The following is an 18,424-nucleotide window of genomic DNA, read 5'->3' as shown; positions in this document are numbered from 1 at the left end:
TTTTCAACACCACGCCTAGCAGACCATCTAGTTCTTCTACAGCTTGCCTGTAGTCTTGCCTGTAGTTATAACAATTTTGACGCCTGACCTCGGTTTCATGCGCGCGTCGCAAAGACTTGTGGGAAGATGTGGGAAAGTTGACTTTTCTTTTATGATGTCTGGCAAGCAGGCTAGTTTGGGAGTCTGGGGTGAAGTCGCCAGCACTAACATAGGAAACCCGATTAGATAGCCGGGTAAGAACGCCTGGGGCAAAACTGACTGAAACAAGGGCCTTGTCTCCGTGTCCCATGGATAATAAACCATTGTCACCGATATATTTGCCGCTTATTGCCTCTACGTTATTAAGTTATGGGAAACCGGTTTTAACGAGGCAATAAGCAGCAAAAAGTGGCAAGACTTTGTGTTCTGTGCTACGTCGCCGAAGGGGAGGTAGGAGGGTCGAAAATCCTGCGTGAGTTACCGGCTTGCGTAGATTTCTGAAAAGGCCTTGAATTTATTTATGGAGCTGCTTAAATACTCTAGCGAGCTGACGTGGCGACTCACAAGCTGCATGCTAATGTCCCCAGGGAGGGGCAAGTTCATCTGATAACGAACGTTCGAATTTCGCGCAAATTCTATCGGTGAAGATGGTGCTTGATAAAGGTACCAATGCAGTGGCGAGTCCGGGAATTTAAAAAAAAAACTGTACGTCAGTCATTAAGAGACATTTCATTCTAAGCATATCAAGGAAAAGGATTTCGTATCCATACGGGAAAAGAACCTGACATTCTCACTGTTCCCGGAGCCTTCTGGGGACTTCCTTTGGTGTCGACGAACGCTTAGCACCCTGAAGAGCCTGGGGACGAGATTGGGATCCAGGGCGTAACGGCTATTCGGACCGGAAACGAAAGAAACGTTTAATTTCATTCCGCTCGGTCCCGCCTAACGGCCATGGATCCCTGGGGATGGTTGGCAGCTTTCTTTCACGATAGCAACCACTAAAAATAATTCGACGCTTTGTTATTAGTGTGCCTATATTTTGGCCAAATATTCAAACTCGCAGTCAGTGCTAAGATCAGGCCCGTAGCCAGGGGGGTTTCGGCAGAACCACCCCACTGGACTGGAAGGTCCGCTCTAATGAAGAAAAATTGAGTACCACTGCGAGCTAGGGTGAGCTATATAAGAGAAAATGGTCCGTTAAATGGGTAAACGAACCCCCCCCCCCCTTTCCCCCCCCGCTCAAAATCCTGGCTACGGGCCTGAAGATTCACAAATCCGAAACCCTTTTTATCAACTACATCTTTTTAACTCGATCCAACTTTGGTCGTCTCATGCATCATGAGCATCGAAGTTCCCTCATGAGCATCGAAGCTCCCTCATGAGCATCAAAGTTCCCGGACACAGTACCATCAAATGTCCTTTTCCCCCGAGAACAATTCGGGACTGGAACTTGTTGCCGAACTCTGCGGTGGAAGCACCAAGCCTGGCCTCCTTCAAAGGCCGAAACGAACGTGGTTGTCGGCGAAACAACCACTGTTGTCGACGAACAGCTTGTCGGCGAAACCATCTGATTCCGGCTGAAGGCCCACCTCGAGGAAAACTGACCACCCTCCTTCATTTTTTTTAACTCACATGCACGAACATTTTATTGGCACTCCCTCACATTCACTGCACTCTATGCTCACAAGAATCTTCTTGAGGTGGGCCCACAGAAAAGAAGAAGAAGAAGGCACAGATACATTTGGTAACAATGCACTATTGTGGCGAGGACGCCTCCTTCAAACTTGTCCTAATTGACAGCTTCTAAAATTTCATGTCTTAACGCTTCTTTGTTGCCATATTTGTTGGCCCATCCGCTATTTACAGGTGATTTCTAGTTTTCAGGTGTCCGTATTGTAATGATTTCATGCTAACAGTTCTCGGCTAACGGTTTATACATAGGTGCTACACACTACAGGTCAATCAAATGCCTGTGTCCGTAATATGTATTTGTTCTGCTATTCACGGGCCAACCAAGGTCTTCCAAGTGTCCGTAATATACAGGTGTTACGCTATTCACGGTTCAACCAAGGACTTAAGAGTGATCGTAATATACATGTGTACAGGTTCCATCAAGGTCCTCGAAGGTCTGTAATATACAAGTGTACAGGTTCCACCAAGGTCCTCGAAGGTCTGTAATATACAGGTGTACAGGTTCCACCAAAGTCTTTCAAGTGTCCGTAATATACAGGTGTCACGTTATTCATGGGTCAATCAAGGTCTTCCAAATGTCCGTAATATACAGGTGTCACTATTCATCGGTCAACCAAGGTATACATAGTGTCCGTAATATACAGGTGTCACGCTAATCATGGGTCAACCAATGTACACATATGCGTCCGTAATATACAGGTCTTCTCCTATCAACGGATCAATCAAGGTCTCCAGAGTGTCCGTAATATACATAGCGCACTTTTTGACGTTAACTGATAAGCAAAGACCAGAGACACGGTGATAAAGACCCTCATAAACGCAAGCAACTTTTAGAGCCTCGGCAACCAGTGTTACCATAGTCAGGATCTTAAACATCTTCAATTCGTACATGTGTAAAGCACTTTCACAGAATTCAAAGATCTTCTCGACATTTCCAAATGATTCGGATACAGACAGCAAAGACAATAAAATGATTGGGCCGTTCCTCGCCCTTCTTGTTGAAGACGATCAGTGTAAAAAATACGCCTCTCTTCGCCTTCTATGTTGCGCACGAACCGTGTAAAAACACGTCGTTTTTTCCCCTCGATGTTGACGACAATCCATGCAAAAATGAGGTGCATGGCGGCTGCAGGATAAGGCTCAATTAGAATGGGCCCGTTGCTCCTGTTGAGACTATTTAGTTTTTTTTTTTTAATAAACGCGATGAGATTAAACAAGTTCATCAAGCGTCCGTATCTTACACACAGATTGTATAGAAGTCCCCATCAGTGTTATAAAGGCGGTATATGGCTACGTTCCATGAAGGGGAAAGCAGTCCTAGTTGCTTAGGGCAATTTTGGCAATTATAGAGCCCGAAAACGTTGGTTGGTGCACCAGATAAATCAAACCCAGCCGCTGTAGCTATATTAGATATTGGTTTATAATTAGGCCAATCGTCATTTTCATCCTTTGGTAGCATGTACGAGTTGTAGTACTTCATACAAGAGCTTTGCTTCACATCCTCGGAACGACTCACTCCAGAACCGGTAGGGCGGCGACCGTACGACTCGCACATGCGCTGATAGTCTCGGCACCAGTCTTCCTGTCTTGAGGTGCCATGGCTCGGTACCCTGACTCTGATCACGAGGTATTCCCTCTCGATGTAACCATCACTCATGAATGTTATCACGCGAGTTTCTCGAACATCAAAGTTGTGCGTCTCCTCACTGGCACAAACTGTGTACACAACTCTTGAAGGGACGTCCAGGGACATCATATAAGGGGCAGTATTTGAAATGTCATTTATATACCTTGTGCATGAAGACGTGCACGAGAATAGGGCCCATGAGGTGTTTAACGACGCCAGGGTGAAACCAGCCGATTGCGCAACTTCGTTAACCCGCACGTTTGCGGGACACTCGAGGGATTGATCACGTGGCATGACTGCGTGGTATTTCGATAAGCAGACTGCTTTCTCGATTTCACTGTCAAAGAAGTCGCGGTTGCAGGCTAAGGGACGCAATTTAAGGCTTTCGCATAGTTTCTGGTAATCTGCACACCAATTCTCCTGCCGTGATAGCCCGTCAAATGGCAGCCGCGCCTTCACTACCAAATAAGGACTTCCCTTGTGGATCGTGTGTTTGGTTGTCATGACTTCAAAGTTGCTTATGGGTAGGTCGTGAGTACAGAAGGTGAAAATATCTTCGAGAGAAGTGTTTTGCGTAACGCAGCCGAATGGCGCGCTGCATTCGCTGTTAATAAACGATCTAGAGCATTTGCTGGAATTGCAATGCGAAAACGTTATTGCACTCAAAACCGAGACGTTTAAGAACCCTGCATCATGAACTAAGCTCGACAACGCGGTCGCCGTCTTCATAACTAAGGCACCGAATCGATCACTGCATTCCTGGGCCCTAACTGACATACTGCGGCTGACCTTTACGATGGGCCGCTGACCATAAGAGTCGCAAAGCTTACTGTAGTCCTCGCACCAGCTTCCTGACTTGCTTTGTCCATCAGACGGTATCCGCGCATGCACCACCTTGTAGCTCAGCCCTCCATCTACAACGGTCCTTGTTTCCTTGACTTCAAAACCTGTTTGTCCGGTTACGCATACCAGATACACTGGCTGGGATTTGAGTTCGACGTTACAAGAACTGTTATTACACTTTTCGAAAGCTAATACGTTTACAGTAACGGCGTCTGTAAAGCCTGAATCCTTGACCAGTTCAACTAGTTCTTCACGAGAAAGGTAACCTGTATTACCAGTTCTCATATTGAAGTTGTACTTACGCGTGCATTGCACCGCATCTCGTCCGGATACACAGTTGACGGGTCTTTTTCTCAACACCTCGCAGGTTCTTTGATACTCGCGACACCAGTTCTCCAAAAATGGATAGCCTTTGCTGAATATTCCTTTAAGGATTGTAAATTCCTCGCCTCCATGTTCAGCGCTAGAAATTTTGTGAATCGTAAATCCATGCTGTTGCTGACGTTTGACGCACACGGTATATGCCTCTAGATATTGACCACTGTGACCGACGCACTGAAGCGACTCGTTGCACTTTCCATCGTCACAGGAACCGTTCTGAAATCGACGAAGAATAAACACGTTTTCTCTTGACACATTTGAGAAACCAGCGCTATAGAACATGGGTAATAAACCTGAAGGGACTGAGCAGTTATAGACAGAGGTCAATAAGATTTTGTATAGAGTATCAGAGGTCGAGGACGTGTTCAGCTCGAGGCTTTCGGAACAGGCCACTGGGTAAGCATCGAATGCAGAGCACATGGACGTATAGTTACTGCTGCAGTCAGCACTGGATGCGTCCATATGTGAGGGAAACCTCAGCCTCACAGACACAAACGATAACCCATTGTGAGTCACGTCTCGGCTCTCAATGACGTCGAAGCCAGATGGTGATGGTCTACAGACTGTGTAAAACACATTTTCAGGGACATCTTTGCTCAGGCATGACAAAGACTGGCTGCAACCGCTAGCAGGTAGATCGCGCTTACAAAATTCAGGTGCACAGCTGTAGAACGCGAAAGAGTTGTTTAAGTTCGCATCAGTAAACCCTGCAGCGTTGGCTATATTTGTGACCATGATTCGTGGATCACAACTCAGCGGATTGACCGGAAATGGTACGGATTTGTAACTTGCGCAGTTGGTGGTCGCTTCTTGCGCATAGTAACAGCCTGTGGGCCGCAGACCGTATGATTCGCACAGGGCCTGATAATCTTCACACCATGTACTTTTGCGAGAATGTCTATTCGAAGGTAGTCGCGCTCGAACCACCAAATACGGGACACCTTGGTAGTCAGCTTTCTTGACTTGAGTCTCCTCGAAATTATATTCAGTTATGGTTTTTCGGCATAAGGTGTACACAATGTTATCTGTTGTGTTAGCATTAATGCATCCCAGGGAAGAATGGCAGCCTGATTGAGCTAAATTCTGCTTACAATCAGAATCATCGCACATGTGGAACACAAACGTGTTCTCCGCATTGGCATCACTGAAGCCGGCAGAGCGAGTGATTTGCACAGCCTTCGAAACAGACCCGCAACTGAAATAGTCTGCTTCCACTGACGATCGATAAATGCTCGCGCATTTTCCGAACTTGGGTTCGTTCACGTGTAGGGTTGCGCATCCGACTGGTCTCGCACCGAAGGACTCGCAAAGGACCTGATAATCTTTGCACCAATTTACCACAGGCCTACCATGAGTGGGCACACGAGCCTTAATCACGTGATAGGCTGAGTAAACTTTGCTATGGATAACGTCAAAACTGGTAATCGAAGTAGCGCATGCTGTGTACACTACTCGGTTATGGGTATTTCTACTGAGGCAATGCAAACCCGATTCGCAGCCATCTTTACGCAGGTAATTCGTACAGTCGCTCGCATCACATTTGTGAAATCCAAAGGAATTGCTTGGAGTTGCGCCTTTAAACCCGGCCTCTACGGCAAGTTCTGCAATAAAGGCGTTCAGAGGACATTCACTTGAGCTCGCAGATACTGCGTTGTGAAGTTCGTGGCAGCGGTGGAATTTCTGTGAGCGATCCCGTGGACACGCGAGCGGTCGCTTTCCGTATGTTGCACAGAGATTTTTATAGTCATGACACCAAGACTGGTCAGAGGATTTCACGCTCTTGAACATCGCCTTGATGACGAGAAATGAACGGTGGAGGTGTTTTACTATCTTGTGTGTTAATACTGTGAAAGAGGTTACTTGTCTGACACACATCGTGTGTGCAATTCGGTATTTTAATCCAAGATGCGCACAGTGCAGACCTCTATCACAGCTGTTGTTTGCAAGCTTTTTAGTACAAGCCTCATCGAGGCAGCTCTGCAAGGCAAATGTATTGGCTTGACTACTGCCAATGCGAGCATCCCTATTTATGATTTGGTCAGCCCATATGTTTCCAGGGCAACTGTTAACTGGAACCGCGTTATACTTTTCTCGACACATACCGTGTTCTAGATTGTGGTAATACCTCTCTGCGCAAGCCATTGCTCGCATTCCATATGACTCGCATAAATATTGATAATCACGACACCAGGTATCATACTTTGAAATTCCGTCTTCAGGTAATCTCAATTTCAAATGCATCGCATGGTTGACGGCATATTTTGCTGTAAATTTAGAAAGAATAACGTGGAATTTACTGTCAGAGTTTCCGCACACTGTGTAGACTACCCTGTCTGTGGGATTCATTCCTGCCGTGTAAAACGCACGTGAGTTTGCGCCACCAATGTGTTGTCGGCAGTCGTTCACATCGCAGGAGTTAAACGCAAAGGAGTTGTACTCGTTGGCACCGGTGAAGCCTACTTGCCTGGCAATGCGCGCGACGCGGACGTTCTGCGCACACTCGGATTCGTCATCGTGAAGCATTAGGGCATTGAAAACGTCTTGGCACCGGAAGTGCTGTGTATACCGACGGTATTGACTTCCGCAAGCAAGCGGTCTATGCCCATACGACTCGCACATGCGCTGATAGTCTTCGCACCAAGTCCCGAACTGTGATAGACCATCACGTGGCAGAGTTGCCATGACAACAAGAAACTCTGTACTGTTCTCAACGAATGGTTTGGTGTGCAGAACCTTGAAGTTCGAGTCAGAGTTAGCGCAAACTGTGTATCCAATATGGTTTCCCAGTGCAAGACAGTGCAAGCTCTGTTGACACGAACCTGTTGCATTCAACAATTTTTCGCACGAGGAACACTTTAAGAGATGAAATGCATCATCATCATTGTCGGTGTGGATCCCTGCTTTCTTCATTATGTCAGAAACATCCACGTTACTTGAAACCGCACCAAGTGAGTAACCCATAACGGCGTTGTACACGTCTCTGCATTTCCTAAAAGTAGCATCTATGTTAGCCACAAACGATCCAGGTTTAGCGACTGGTCTTCTGCCAAAAGACTCGCACATCCGCTGGTAGTCTCGACACCAGCTGTCATACTTTGAGCGCAGCATGCCATGAAACTGGACCTTAACAGCAAGGTAGTCTATCTGCTTAAACACCACTCGTTTGGAGACAATCACCTTAAGATTACTATCAGAATCAGCGCAAATTGTATACGCCTCTCTTTCCGAAGATGCCAGACGCGGGAACCATGAAAAAGCATTTGTTTGCTCGTCCTCATTAAGCTTGCTGAAGCCATTACACGCGCTGCAGTTAGCCAACGCGAAGACGTTATTAGCCGTCGCACTAGAGAACCCAGCACGTTGAGCGATCTCAGCGATCTTGGAATTGTTGGGGGGGCAGCCCAGCTCATTGTGGGCCTCCATAACTGCGTTGTACTCCTCTTGGCACGACAAGTGCGCATGCGTGCGCTTCCACTCCGAGCCACAGCCGACAGGTCGCTTTCCATAACGCGCACACAGCCTCTGGTAATCCTTACACCATGATGAGTACTTCGACACATCCGGGACACGAACCTTGATGACGTCATAATAGAGATCGTCCAGTCCGTACTGCCGCTGTTCGAGGACCTCGAATCCGGAATCCCGGGCCACGCACGCGCTGTAGAGCTCGTTATTTGGATGATCTGTCTGGGCGCAGTCCAGGGCATCGTTGCAGCTGGCATTATGGAGAACTGGCGCAGCACATTGAGACTGAGAGCAATTTTTTAGTGTAAAGAAGGTCGTGTTTTTTCCAGGAAGTTCGTAACGTATTGCTTGAGAGGACAGAAGGGGATAGGCCGGGCACATGAGGGCAGTAGATGGCAAATTGGCGGGTCCGTAGCTGGAGCAGTTATATGGTGTTGATGGCTGCACGCACTGGATTGGGCTTAAGGCAAATGACTCGCAAAGGCGTTGGTAATCACTGCACCAGTTCAAGATCTTGGAGGTTCTATTCTCTGGGATCTGAACTCGCAGAAAATTTAACTGATGTCCATTTATTTCTCCTCTTCTCAGGGTGACCACATCGAATGTACCCTCGGGGCTGCCGCATAGAGTGAAGAACACCTTCCCTTTGAGCTTACTGTAGATCTCAAAGTCACTGGCGGACGACACCTCTTGACTTTCCCCGCAGTGTTCAAATAGTACGCTGTTATCGAGTGTTGGGTCAATAAGGAAATTCCCAGAAGTAGCAACAGAGTACACAAATTGTGAATTATCGGCGCAAAAGTCCTGGTTGTGTATCACAACAGGGGTCGGTGAGCCGTCAGAGATTTCTTGAACCAGTGTTCCACCATCGCTCTTACACACGATGGGATGCCGGCCTAAGGAGTAGCACAGCTTCTGGTAGTCACGACACAACGAGCCATTTCTCCATACGGGTCTCTCAGGCATTTTGGCAGCTACCCCCATATAAGATACACCCTGATACACCATTGTTTTGAAGTCAATAACTTCGATATTGCTATCTGGTTCAACGCACACTGTATATGCCATCATATTGTGCCGAATGCTTAAATACAACCCGGGGGCTGTTGAAGAGATAACATTTGGACAGGAGTCTGGGTTATGACACGAATGAAAGATGGAGGTTGAATCTTTCGCTTGGTCGAACGCTATTCCGGCAGAGGAAAATACATTTTGAATGAAACTAGCTATACTTGAGGTGGAATCGGTAATAAATCTCTCTGTGAGATGAACAGAACCGTACTTCCTGCAAGACGAATACTCGTAGTATTTGGAAGTATCCTTGTAGTTAACACCCATTGGGAATTTCCCATAAGAACGGCAAAGCATCTGGTAATCTCTGCACCAGTTCTCATGCTTAGAAGTCTTGTCCGTGGGAAGTTCGGCTTTTATAGCAAGAAATTTGTAGTCTTTGTAGATCACTTCTTCGGCTTGGTGCACGAAAAATGCACTGTCGGAATCCCGGCAAACGGTGTAAACATATGTGTCTGTCTGACGGAGACAGTGCAAAGCACTGTGGCACTTCGTATCATGAAGAAAGCGCGGGCATTTCTCGGAGCAGTTTGAAAACACAAATGTATTTTGAGTTTCGGCGTCGGGAAAGGATGCGTTGTGTAAGATCTCAATGACACGGGCCTGTAAGCTCTCGGAATTGTCTTCAAGGGACACGATTGCATTGTAGTTGCTCCTACATTTTCTATGGTCAGAATAGCCTTCATTACCAGCAGCCAGCGGTCGCAAGCCAAACGACATGCACATTTCCTTATAATCGTCGCACCAAGTTGGACTCTTTGATTTTCCATCGCTTGGAACTTGAGCTTTGACTGCAATGTACTTGGTGTTGTTGACCGCAACGGGGGTTTGACTGATGACTTTTAATCCTCCACTATCGCTTGACTGGCCCGCGCAGATAGTGTAAAAATCTGCCACACCAGTTCCAGAGTACCTAAGACATCTCATTGTAGAAGTACATGCTGTTGGCAATGTATCAGAGCATTCAGAACACTCGTCATGAATGAAACAGTTTGTTGCTGGATTTGCCGAATACCCGACTCGTCCAGCGATCCTAGAAATATCCGTCAAAATTTCGCAATCACGGGCTTCATGATAAGACACAGCGCCGTAATCGGTACCGCATTTCAACTGCACATCTTTTGTATGCATCTCACACCTGGCAGGTTTTCGTCCGTATGACAAGCAGAGTTTTTCATAGTCGCGACACCAGTTTTCAGACTTGCTTTTAGCTCTTGCGATTTTTGTATGCAAGGCCAAAACTGGCGTCCGCTCGTAAGTAGTTTCCACAACAGACACGACATCGAAGGCTGTTTCTGGCTCTACACACGCCGTGTAGGCTAATTCATGTGGGATGGAATTGTTAAGAAACGATAAGCCACTGTCATTCAGCAATGCTGTATCTGCGCATAAGTTGCACTTGTGAAATCCAAAACTGTTCTGCTCATTCGCAGATGAGAAGTTCGCCATCTGGGCGAGCACAGAGATTAGTTTATTCGGAGGACATCCGTAAAGCTCCGCGTCTCGAAACATGACCGCGCCGAACTTATCGCGACAAGAAGAATACTCGGAAAACCGCTGGTAATCCATACTGCAGGCGACGGGCATCAGGCTGTATGATTGACAAAGGGACGTGTACTCTGTGCACCACCCTTGTACGGTGGATGAGGGGACCTTCACTTGTAGAACCTTGAAGTTCTTGCCGTGATGTGAGACCTGGCGAATGTCTAATACTCTAAAGGAGCTTTCTGACTCGCCAGTACTACACGCTGTTAGTACACGCTTGCCGTATGAGTAGTCGAGTGTGACTAGGGCGGGGATGTTAAGGGTGTTGTTGCAATCAACACTTCTACACTTTTCAAACATAAACGCAGGCGCATTGCTGAACCCAAGTTTCGAAGAAAGAGATGTTATAGTAAGTGAAGATTCCAAGACTGCGTTATAATCCAGACACGAGAAAAACGTTTCGCCAGTGACGGGTTTTCCTATAGGCCTTAGACCAATCGCCTCACACATTCTTTGGTATTCTCGGCACCAGTTTTCGTGGAACGAGTTTTTATCGACAAGCTTCAGCTCTACAAGTCTAAACGTAACGTTCCGGGACTTGAAGCTTGTTAGATTGGTGACATCGAAGTTGCTATCCGGGCGTGCGCAAATGGTATAAACCTCTGACTGCCCTGAGCGCAAGCACATCAAATTATTGTCGCAATATGTACTGAGCATGGTCGGGCACTGGTCGTGACAGGAGCCGAGCACAAATGAATTTTCGATCGTCGAGGAGGGGAACCCTGCTTTCTGTGCTACCATGGCAACATCGTCGGTTGATTGACAGTCAATGGGGTCTCCACTAAGCATGACAGCAGTGTACTTTTCGCGACAAGAATGGAACCGTGGGTCGGCACGGAATGAGCGCCCACATCCTTAAGAAAAATAATACAACAAGGACAAAATAAGGACACACAAGAAATGAAGCACGAGATATTAGCCTTACGAGAGAAAAATGAGATTTATCCATAGTGATGCAAAAAAGGGAAGGGCAATTAATATGTTATATAGTCTGTCAACTAGAGTCTGTTGATCCGAGTTGCTTAGGCTATGAAACCCTAAAAATGACATGTTCACCTCAGTAGAGAATTAAATCCACTTTATTCTAAGTGAATTTAAGCTCATCCTTCAGTAAAACATTTCTGTTTTCAAGGTATCAAATAATGAGGGGGAGATATTATTTTCTTAACATTATGGATACTTTGAACATTGAAAAAAGCGAACAACATAGTCACGTAATTTGGATCTTTGCTCGGCTCAAAATGTAAAAAGCGTCACCTAAACGTCGTGGGAATTTAAAATTTACCAAGTTAGATTAGAGCGAACCATTCCATATGGTATAAAATGCCATTAGGGAATGGCCGGAAGTGAGCTGGAAAAAACAGTACAGCTTCAAAAGGAAATTTGTTTGATATGTTTAATATTGCCAGGATATTATCACGATTTAAAATCAACCGGCGTGAAAAGGGGGACGGATGATCTTACCTACTGGTAGCTTATCTATTTGGCGACACAGATCATAGTAGTCTTGGCACCAGCTAGAGGATCTGGAATGTCCAGACACACCTACTTTGGCCTGGACAACCCATAATGGTACTCCACGGTGAGTGGTCTCTTTGTGGGAGATGTACTCGAATCCTCTCGTACCTAGGATTTGAAGTATTTCTGTCAGCCGCCATTTTGTCTTCTTAGCAAAATACCAGTGCGAAAAAGCATCCATTTCCATCGCTGATTTGGAAAGGGCTTTAGTGAATTTCCGATTGTATTAGGTAAATGAAGTATAAAACTTTGCGTTTAAGTGGTTATTTCTTCACATTTCTTTGCTAGTACTGTAGTCTGCTAGACTAAACTGGAATCAGAATATTTACATCTGTTACTTCTGCTGAGTTTCCAAACTTTGTTTTAAATACTAATCTTATTCCCATTTCTTGTTTTAATCCATTTTCTTCACTTACTTTCCTGGCATTCATCCCCAGTATTTCCCGGCGGACACAGGCACAGGTAGCCGTCATCCTTGTTAACGCACTGGCCTCCATTCTTACAGGGAAAGAGTGCGCAGTCTTTGATGGCTAGAAACAAAATAGCAGTAATTGTGAGAATAATGAGCAGCAACGCCACATCCCCCCTCAAAATATGGGCAGCCGGCCGCCCCAAACTCACTCTTTACCACATATTCAGCGCCACTAACTGCTAACTGCTAACCTTACCCAAGCCCCACCCCTTCCCAATATACATAGGTGCGCATAGCACAAGAATTGAGCTCTCCTCTCCTTACCTTTCTCACCTATAGAGCTATAACATACTTACTGATGTTACAGAATCTCCCGAAGCTTCCATAATCGCAGATACAATGAAATCTCGTATCATCAAGAGAGACACAAGTACCCTGGTTGCAAGGTTGCGATGCTTTTCCGCACGCATCGAGTTCTTTAAAAAAATACAAATAGTAAGGACATTATTAGAAATGATGATTAGAATAACGATGGTGGTTATAATGATGATGATGATAATGCAAGCGATTGTACTTGTGGCTATAACCATTATAATGATGATGATGATAATGATGATGATCATGATGATCATGATGCGGTAGTGCTAATAACGGCAATAACAAGAGATCGTAGATTATGAAAACGGAATTAATTTGTCATTAACATGTCATATTGTATGTATCATTTTACCTATCTCGCAGTGTCTGCCGGAGAAATTCAGCTTACACTCACAGCGAAAGTCGTCCGTCTCATACACCGGGTAACACGTGCCATTCTTACAGAGGCCAGGAGTCTGACATTTGTTCTGAACGTGTAAAGAATGATATGAGAGACAGTTGGACAGACAGACGGACAGACGGACAATCGTCCGTTGAGAAAAAATTCCTCACTTGCCACCTTCTAAGACGAAATCCGCAACATATTCTAGATACGGTTACGCGATTTCACAACATACATAACGGCGAGTGTTGAAATCATGGACAGGCAAAATGCGTTTTGAAACAAACATGGCATCTAATAAACGAATCTAAACATTTTGTCATGAGGTTCCACCCGGCTAAACAGAATCTTCTAAAGATTCTTATAAAAAAACTGGCAACTTATCACGGATCTCAGCCTCATACGGCTAGAATCTTTAATGAACCTATAGTCTCTTATAGAAAGGAGAAACCGCTTATAGACTTTTAAGTCAGAGCCACAATCTCCCATAAAGGACTAGGTATCAAAGCAGATTTATTTACAATTGTGGCGGGTGTGGCTGTTGGCAATATTACACAACGGAAAGAACACAGAGACAGATAGAACGGAAAGGACGGGTAGAGAAACAGAGAAACAAAAATTTCAAGTCTAGGTTTCCGACTACTCAAAAGCCGAAACACTCTTCTTATAGCATATCCCTAGAGAACTCAAAAGAATGTCGATCAACCACTCCTTTATTAATTGTTTAAACTGAAAATACAGTTATCCATTTGAAAGAAAACTTTAAAATAACCATAAATGACTGGAGCCTGATACTTTATTAATGAAATTTGATTGAAAATTTCTCATTGACTCGCTTGAATTAGCCGATTAAAATGGATTCTTTGACTCGATCAGCATTGTGCGGGAGTGTAAATGACGGCGTTACTGGCCTTCTTTAAGGATTAAAAAGCATCGCTACTGACCTTGATAAAAAAATGATTGAAGTCCTCGCTTTCAGTCAAGTTCCCATCCTTTGAATATATGTCATCCGCCATGAGCTGACATTCAAAACGACCATTCGACGGTTTCTTTGCCAAATTATACGAGTTGCAATTCTCACTACTGACGCATTCAAACGCGCAGTGAGTGCCACTCGGGACTGTAAGGTTTTTAATCGTTTTTCCTAAAAGTAGAAGATTTTCTTTTCTCTCAAATCCGGCCTTTTTTGATCGCCCATTAGGATCTCTACCAAAGCTTGGCTCTATCTCGATAACTTGAAGTTGGGCCTGGCAGGCAAACGATAGCAGAATGAGGAGGCATTCCCACGAGCGCATCGCTCTCGTACGGAAACCTCTGTCGTTCACCATATTTCTCGGGTCATTGAAAAGCCATTTCTGTGCTGAATCTGAAAGGAAAACGTGTCAATCAATTGTTATGGGCACAGGACATCAAGGTTTACCACGTCTGTCTTGGTTACTTCCGTAAACAAAGTTGCAAAAATAAACAAAAATATAGTTGTATGTGCCGCATGTAGGATTAATATAGGTTACAATCATTTACAGAATAGAGAAACAGAATGCAACCTGAAGACAAATGAGATTTAACAAAGAATAAATTCTCACTATTTTTAGTTTCCTTAGCTTTATGTAACTATCAAAAATTACACTGATAAAAATGGTATCTAAAAGCAGATTACGCAATAAAATTCCGGCAAAAAACCTTATTTCGCGGCTTCCCATAATCCTAAATCTCCTGGAAAAAGCGCGTATAATCAATCGTGTTTTCAGGGTGAATCTGCGATTGAATACGCGCTATTACCAAACGAGACAAGTATCTGGCTAAAAGGCGTACTGATGGGGTTTATAAAAGATATATTTTGCCTTACTTTTTTTTAGAAAATAATATTTATTTTTCTCCTCTTCTAGTAAGAGGGGTGCGTCGTTCGTCGGGTCGGTTCGTCATCATATATGATATATTAATTATTCTAATTGCTCTTCAACTCCATCCATCCGAAAACCGAAAATTAGTTTAAACAATCAGCAATTCCTTTTAATTAATAAAAAATTGTTGGGTAAATAAAACGGAGTTGTATTTCCCAACAGTAAAGTTAAAAAATATTTATAGAAAATAATTACTGCTTGAAGAAAATCAATCCAAAAATATATATACTAGAGAACAACTAAACGAATTGGTAACAAACTTAAAACACAAATAGAATTTTTAAATCCTTTTAAATATCAAAATATGCATTTTCCATTCGTTTCGATTTTAGCTCAAATACTCCTTCTTACAGCATGGAAAACCCTATTTGCTATTAATTCCCCCATAACTTCAAGTTGATTCATTTGGGAAATTACTATATAATAAAAATGTTTGTGGTAGCGTCCACACAATTCGCCTACAAAAAAGTCCACTCCTTAAATTCCTTTACAGTTTCTTAACTGTTTGGTCTGTGACAGAAACCAGGCGACAGAAAAAGTAATGAAAATAATATCTAATCGATTAACAACCCCTTCTAGAATGTTCTGGCTTCTAAAAAGGAGATATACTTGGTTAAATATCGCAAAACGTTTCTTACCTTTTTGCTGCCTTGAGCGTGGTTCACAGAGGAGTTGTAACTATGGAGCCAGTGAGAGTAACAGAAAAAGTTATAGCAAACTTAATCATTTATTTATGAAGATCATTCGAATTTAATTTCCATACAGTTAATCTTATGTGTGTTTAATTGTTTTCGAAAAGTTATCAAGGAGACAATTAGAGCTACCAGGAGTTATGAGAAAAGTTTAACTTCCGGCAGCTGTTGAATGAAAAATAGTGGGAGAACAGGTGAATAATGATGGAAAAGAACTCGTTTTTTTGGGCCTAGAATTCAAGATATTATAAGTAGGCTCTATGTTAAACTTGTATGTCTGGTCCCATCTACCTAGTCTATATCGGTCAGGCGCGTATACAAGTTATCTGCTAACAGGCTACATTCTTAGAATTTGTAGATAGAAGGATAATATTTAAGGATCATTTAATAAGAAACAGCGCGTACACAGTGCGCAGGGTGCGCGCGCACTACCCTTTGGTGGTCATTTTTCATTGCTGGCTTTGTGTTTTCTCGGTGACAGTATAGCTAAGAAGGCGGTCCAAGTTTGATGTTGTTTTGGTTGTCATCGCTAAGGCTGTGATAGTTGCAGAATTGGAAAAATTCAAAAGTCATGATTGACGACCACCAAAACACAGATGTGACTCGTAAAAGAAACGCACAGGGTGCCCGCGTGACTGAAAACGAGCGTAAAATCCTCCGACGGAAACTTCAGCCGACAAGAGACAAAAGAATCTATTAAAATCCTATTTAACAAGCCATCTGCTCTAAATTATCAGTCAAATCCTCAAAGAAACTTCCAATAAACACACTGCTTTTACAATTTTTGAAATATTTTTCGTGTTTTCCGTAATAATCGGAGTTTTTTACGCAATCGACCGAAAGTTTGGCTTTAAAAGTTTCACAGAAAACACATTGGTGGTCCCTGCTGTGCTGCTGTGCTGGATAAAACATAGTTAAAAATAGCTGTTATTTCTTGATAACCAAGAGCAGTGTCCTATTGAAAACAACAATCAAGAAACACTGTTTCGTGAGATTGGAGTAATTGGCTTTCTATTTACGGGCTGTATGGGGTGTTCTGCTATGTAAATAAAGAAAATAGGAAATGGCGAGGTTGTTTTGCGATAAAATATGGGCCGTAGCCAGCATGAGGCCTCGCCTCGGTAAAATTTTGATGTTTAGTGTTTCATAATTGAAAAGTATGAGATAAAACACCTGGTTCTGTTGGATTTACTATACAGTGGCTAGCTTTGCCTTGGTAAAATTTTGATTCTGGCACATAAATATGCCATCACTGTTGATGGCATCGACATGAAGGAAAAACCCTGAACATGCGCACTTCGAAGAAATGGAGAAAGAAGATACAATTTCTTACAATCGTCATCAGTTTTGAGTTTTCCGGACTGATTTTCCCTTTTCAAAACACAAATAACGTGAGGCTGAAATGCACATACCCAGATTTTGGCTTATTAAGATAATTTTTTCCTTGATCATCTTGCGCTATGTATGAGCTCAGGAACGAAAAGCTCAGATTTCAATGTCACTTTACAAAAAGTCGCATCAATTAAAAAAAAGTTGCACTTGATATTGTTTGATATTAATAACTAAGTACCTAGGGGAATTTTCCGCCTTATTTGATTTGAAATGAGCTTATTGGAAACGTGAAGTCATGTTTTTTCGTCATGTCGATGGCATCGCATTGTTTGACCAACAAGACACTAAGAGATTGTTGGCGAACTACTTTCGGAACACGATGTATACAAACAGGATCAGAAATGTAGCCTTTTTTTCAACAAACACAAAAAAGGATGGGAATAAAAATACTTTTAAACAGGTTGTTACGAAAAATAGACGAAAAATTGACTCTATTTTTGAGCTGAATTTACAAAAAACTGACTGAAAACAGATACCTCCCCCCATATTCTGAGTTCTATACAGCCCGTCAAAGTCAAACACAGCTGCACTTAGTCAGCGGCATCCAAGCTTTCCAACAGTGCTTTGCGGTCCCCACTTTTAATCCCTTGTCATTGTGCTGATGCGAGCACAAGTTGATGGTTGTTTTTTTTTTCATAAAAAATACAGCTATAAGCATATTAGGAGAGTGTCTCAGGACATCATGAAGTGTATTGGGCCATAATTGAGTGCTGTGCTTATGGATATTTGCAAGCAAAGGTGGATTCATGGTGATTTTTTCTTGTTTAGCTTTACCTGGATGAGAAAATAATTTTCTAATGAATCACCACAGCCCTCCTAAATGCTGTCTTTTCTGAAATCAAATTGATTCCAAAATTGTTCACACTGCTATTCTGGGTCTGTATGACCTGGAATTGATTTGTTTGGCTTCGGGGTGAAAAGACCATCTGACTTTGGGGAGAGGAATGTTGACTGGCCCTTCCATCATGAATTTTTCCCTGTATCTCCCAGAATGCTTTGCAATCCTTAATAGCATCCAAGTGGTTTTACAAGCCTTCAAGGAGTGGACATTGTGTTTTGAGGCCATGGAAATGAACCTGGAGGATCAGAATAAAGGTATCTATTTGTCTTGAGCTGTGTTTGCTGATCTCATCGCTCCCCTCTGTG

General features: G+C 43.5%; 1 protein-coding gene across 1 annotated transcript; it reads right to left on the bottom strand.

The window, feature by feature from the left end:
- Positions 1 to 692: 692 nt before the first annotated feature.
- On the bottom strand, positions 693 to 15,885 carry LOC116615639. The gene is made up of 7 exons (XM_032377436.2): positions 15,833 to 15,885; positions 14,238 to 14,659; positions 13,264 to 13,378; positions 12,890 to 13,009; positions 12,538 to 12,651; positions 12,068 to 12,229; positions 693 to 11,457 (listed from the first exon to the last, which is right to left on the bottom strand). Exons 2-7 carry the CDS (start codon positions 14,619 to 14,621, stop codon positions 2,909 to 2,911), a joined length of 9,444 nt encoding a protein of 3,147 aa, XP_032233327.1. The 5' UTR covers positions 14,622 to 14,659; positions 15,833 to 15,885; the 3' UTR covers positions 693 to 2,908.
- Between the last annotated feature and the right edge of the window lie 2,539 nt (positions 15,886 to 18,424).

The sequence above is a fragment of the Nematostella vectensis genome, chromosome 11, assembly GCF_932526225.1.
Source record: "Nematostella vectensis chromosome 11, jaNemVect1.1, whole genome shotgun sequence".
Classification (NCBI taxonomy): Eukaryota; Metazoa; Cnidaria; class Anthozoa; order Actiniaria; family Edwardsiidae; genus Nematostella; species Nematostella vectensis.
Note: the sequence above shows the minus strand (reverse complement) of the source record. Positions and strands in the feature narration are given on the sequence as shown.

What these genes read in the sequence shown, in the direction of transcription:
- LOC116615639 (XM_032377436.2), bottom strand. Translation starts at nt 14,621, where the DNA reads ATGGTGAACGACAGAGGTTTCCGTACGAGAGCGATGCGCTCGTGGGAA. An exon ending in TCAATCATTTTTTTATCAAG is followed by an intron (nt 13,379 to 14,237) that starts GTCAGTAGCGAT and finishes TTACACGTTCAG; the next exon opens with AACAAATGTCAGACTCCTGG. An exon ending in CGGCAGACACTGCGAGATAG is followed by an intron (nt 13,010 to 13,263) that starts GTAAAATGATAC and finishes ATTTTTTTAAAG; the next exon opens with AACTCGATGCGTGCGGAAAA.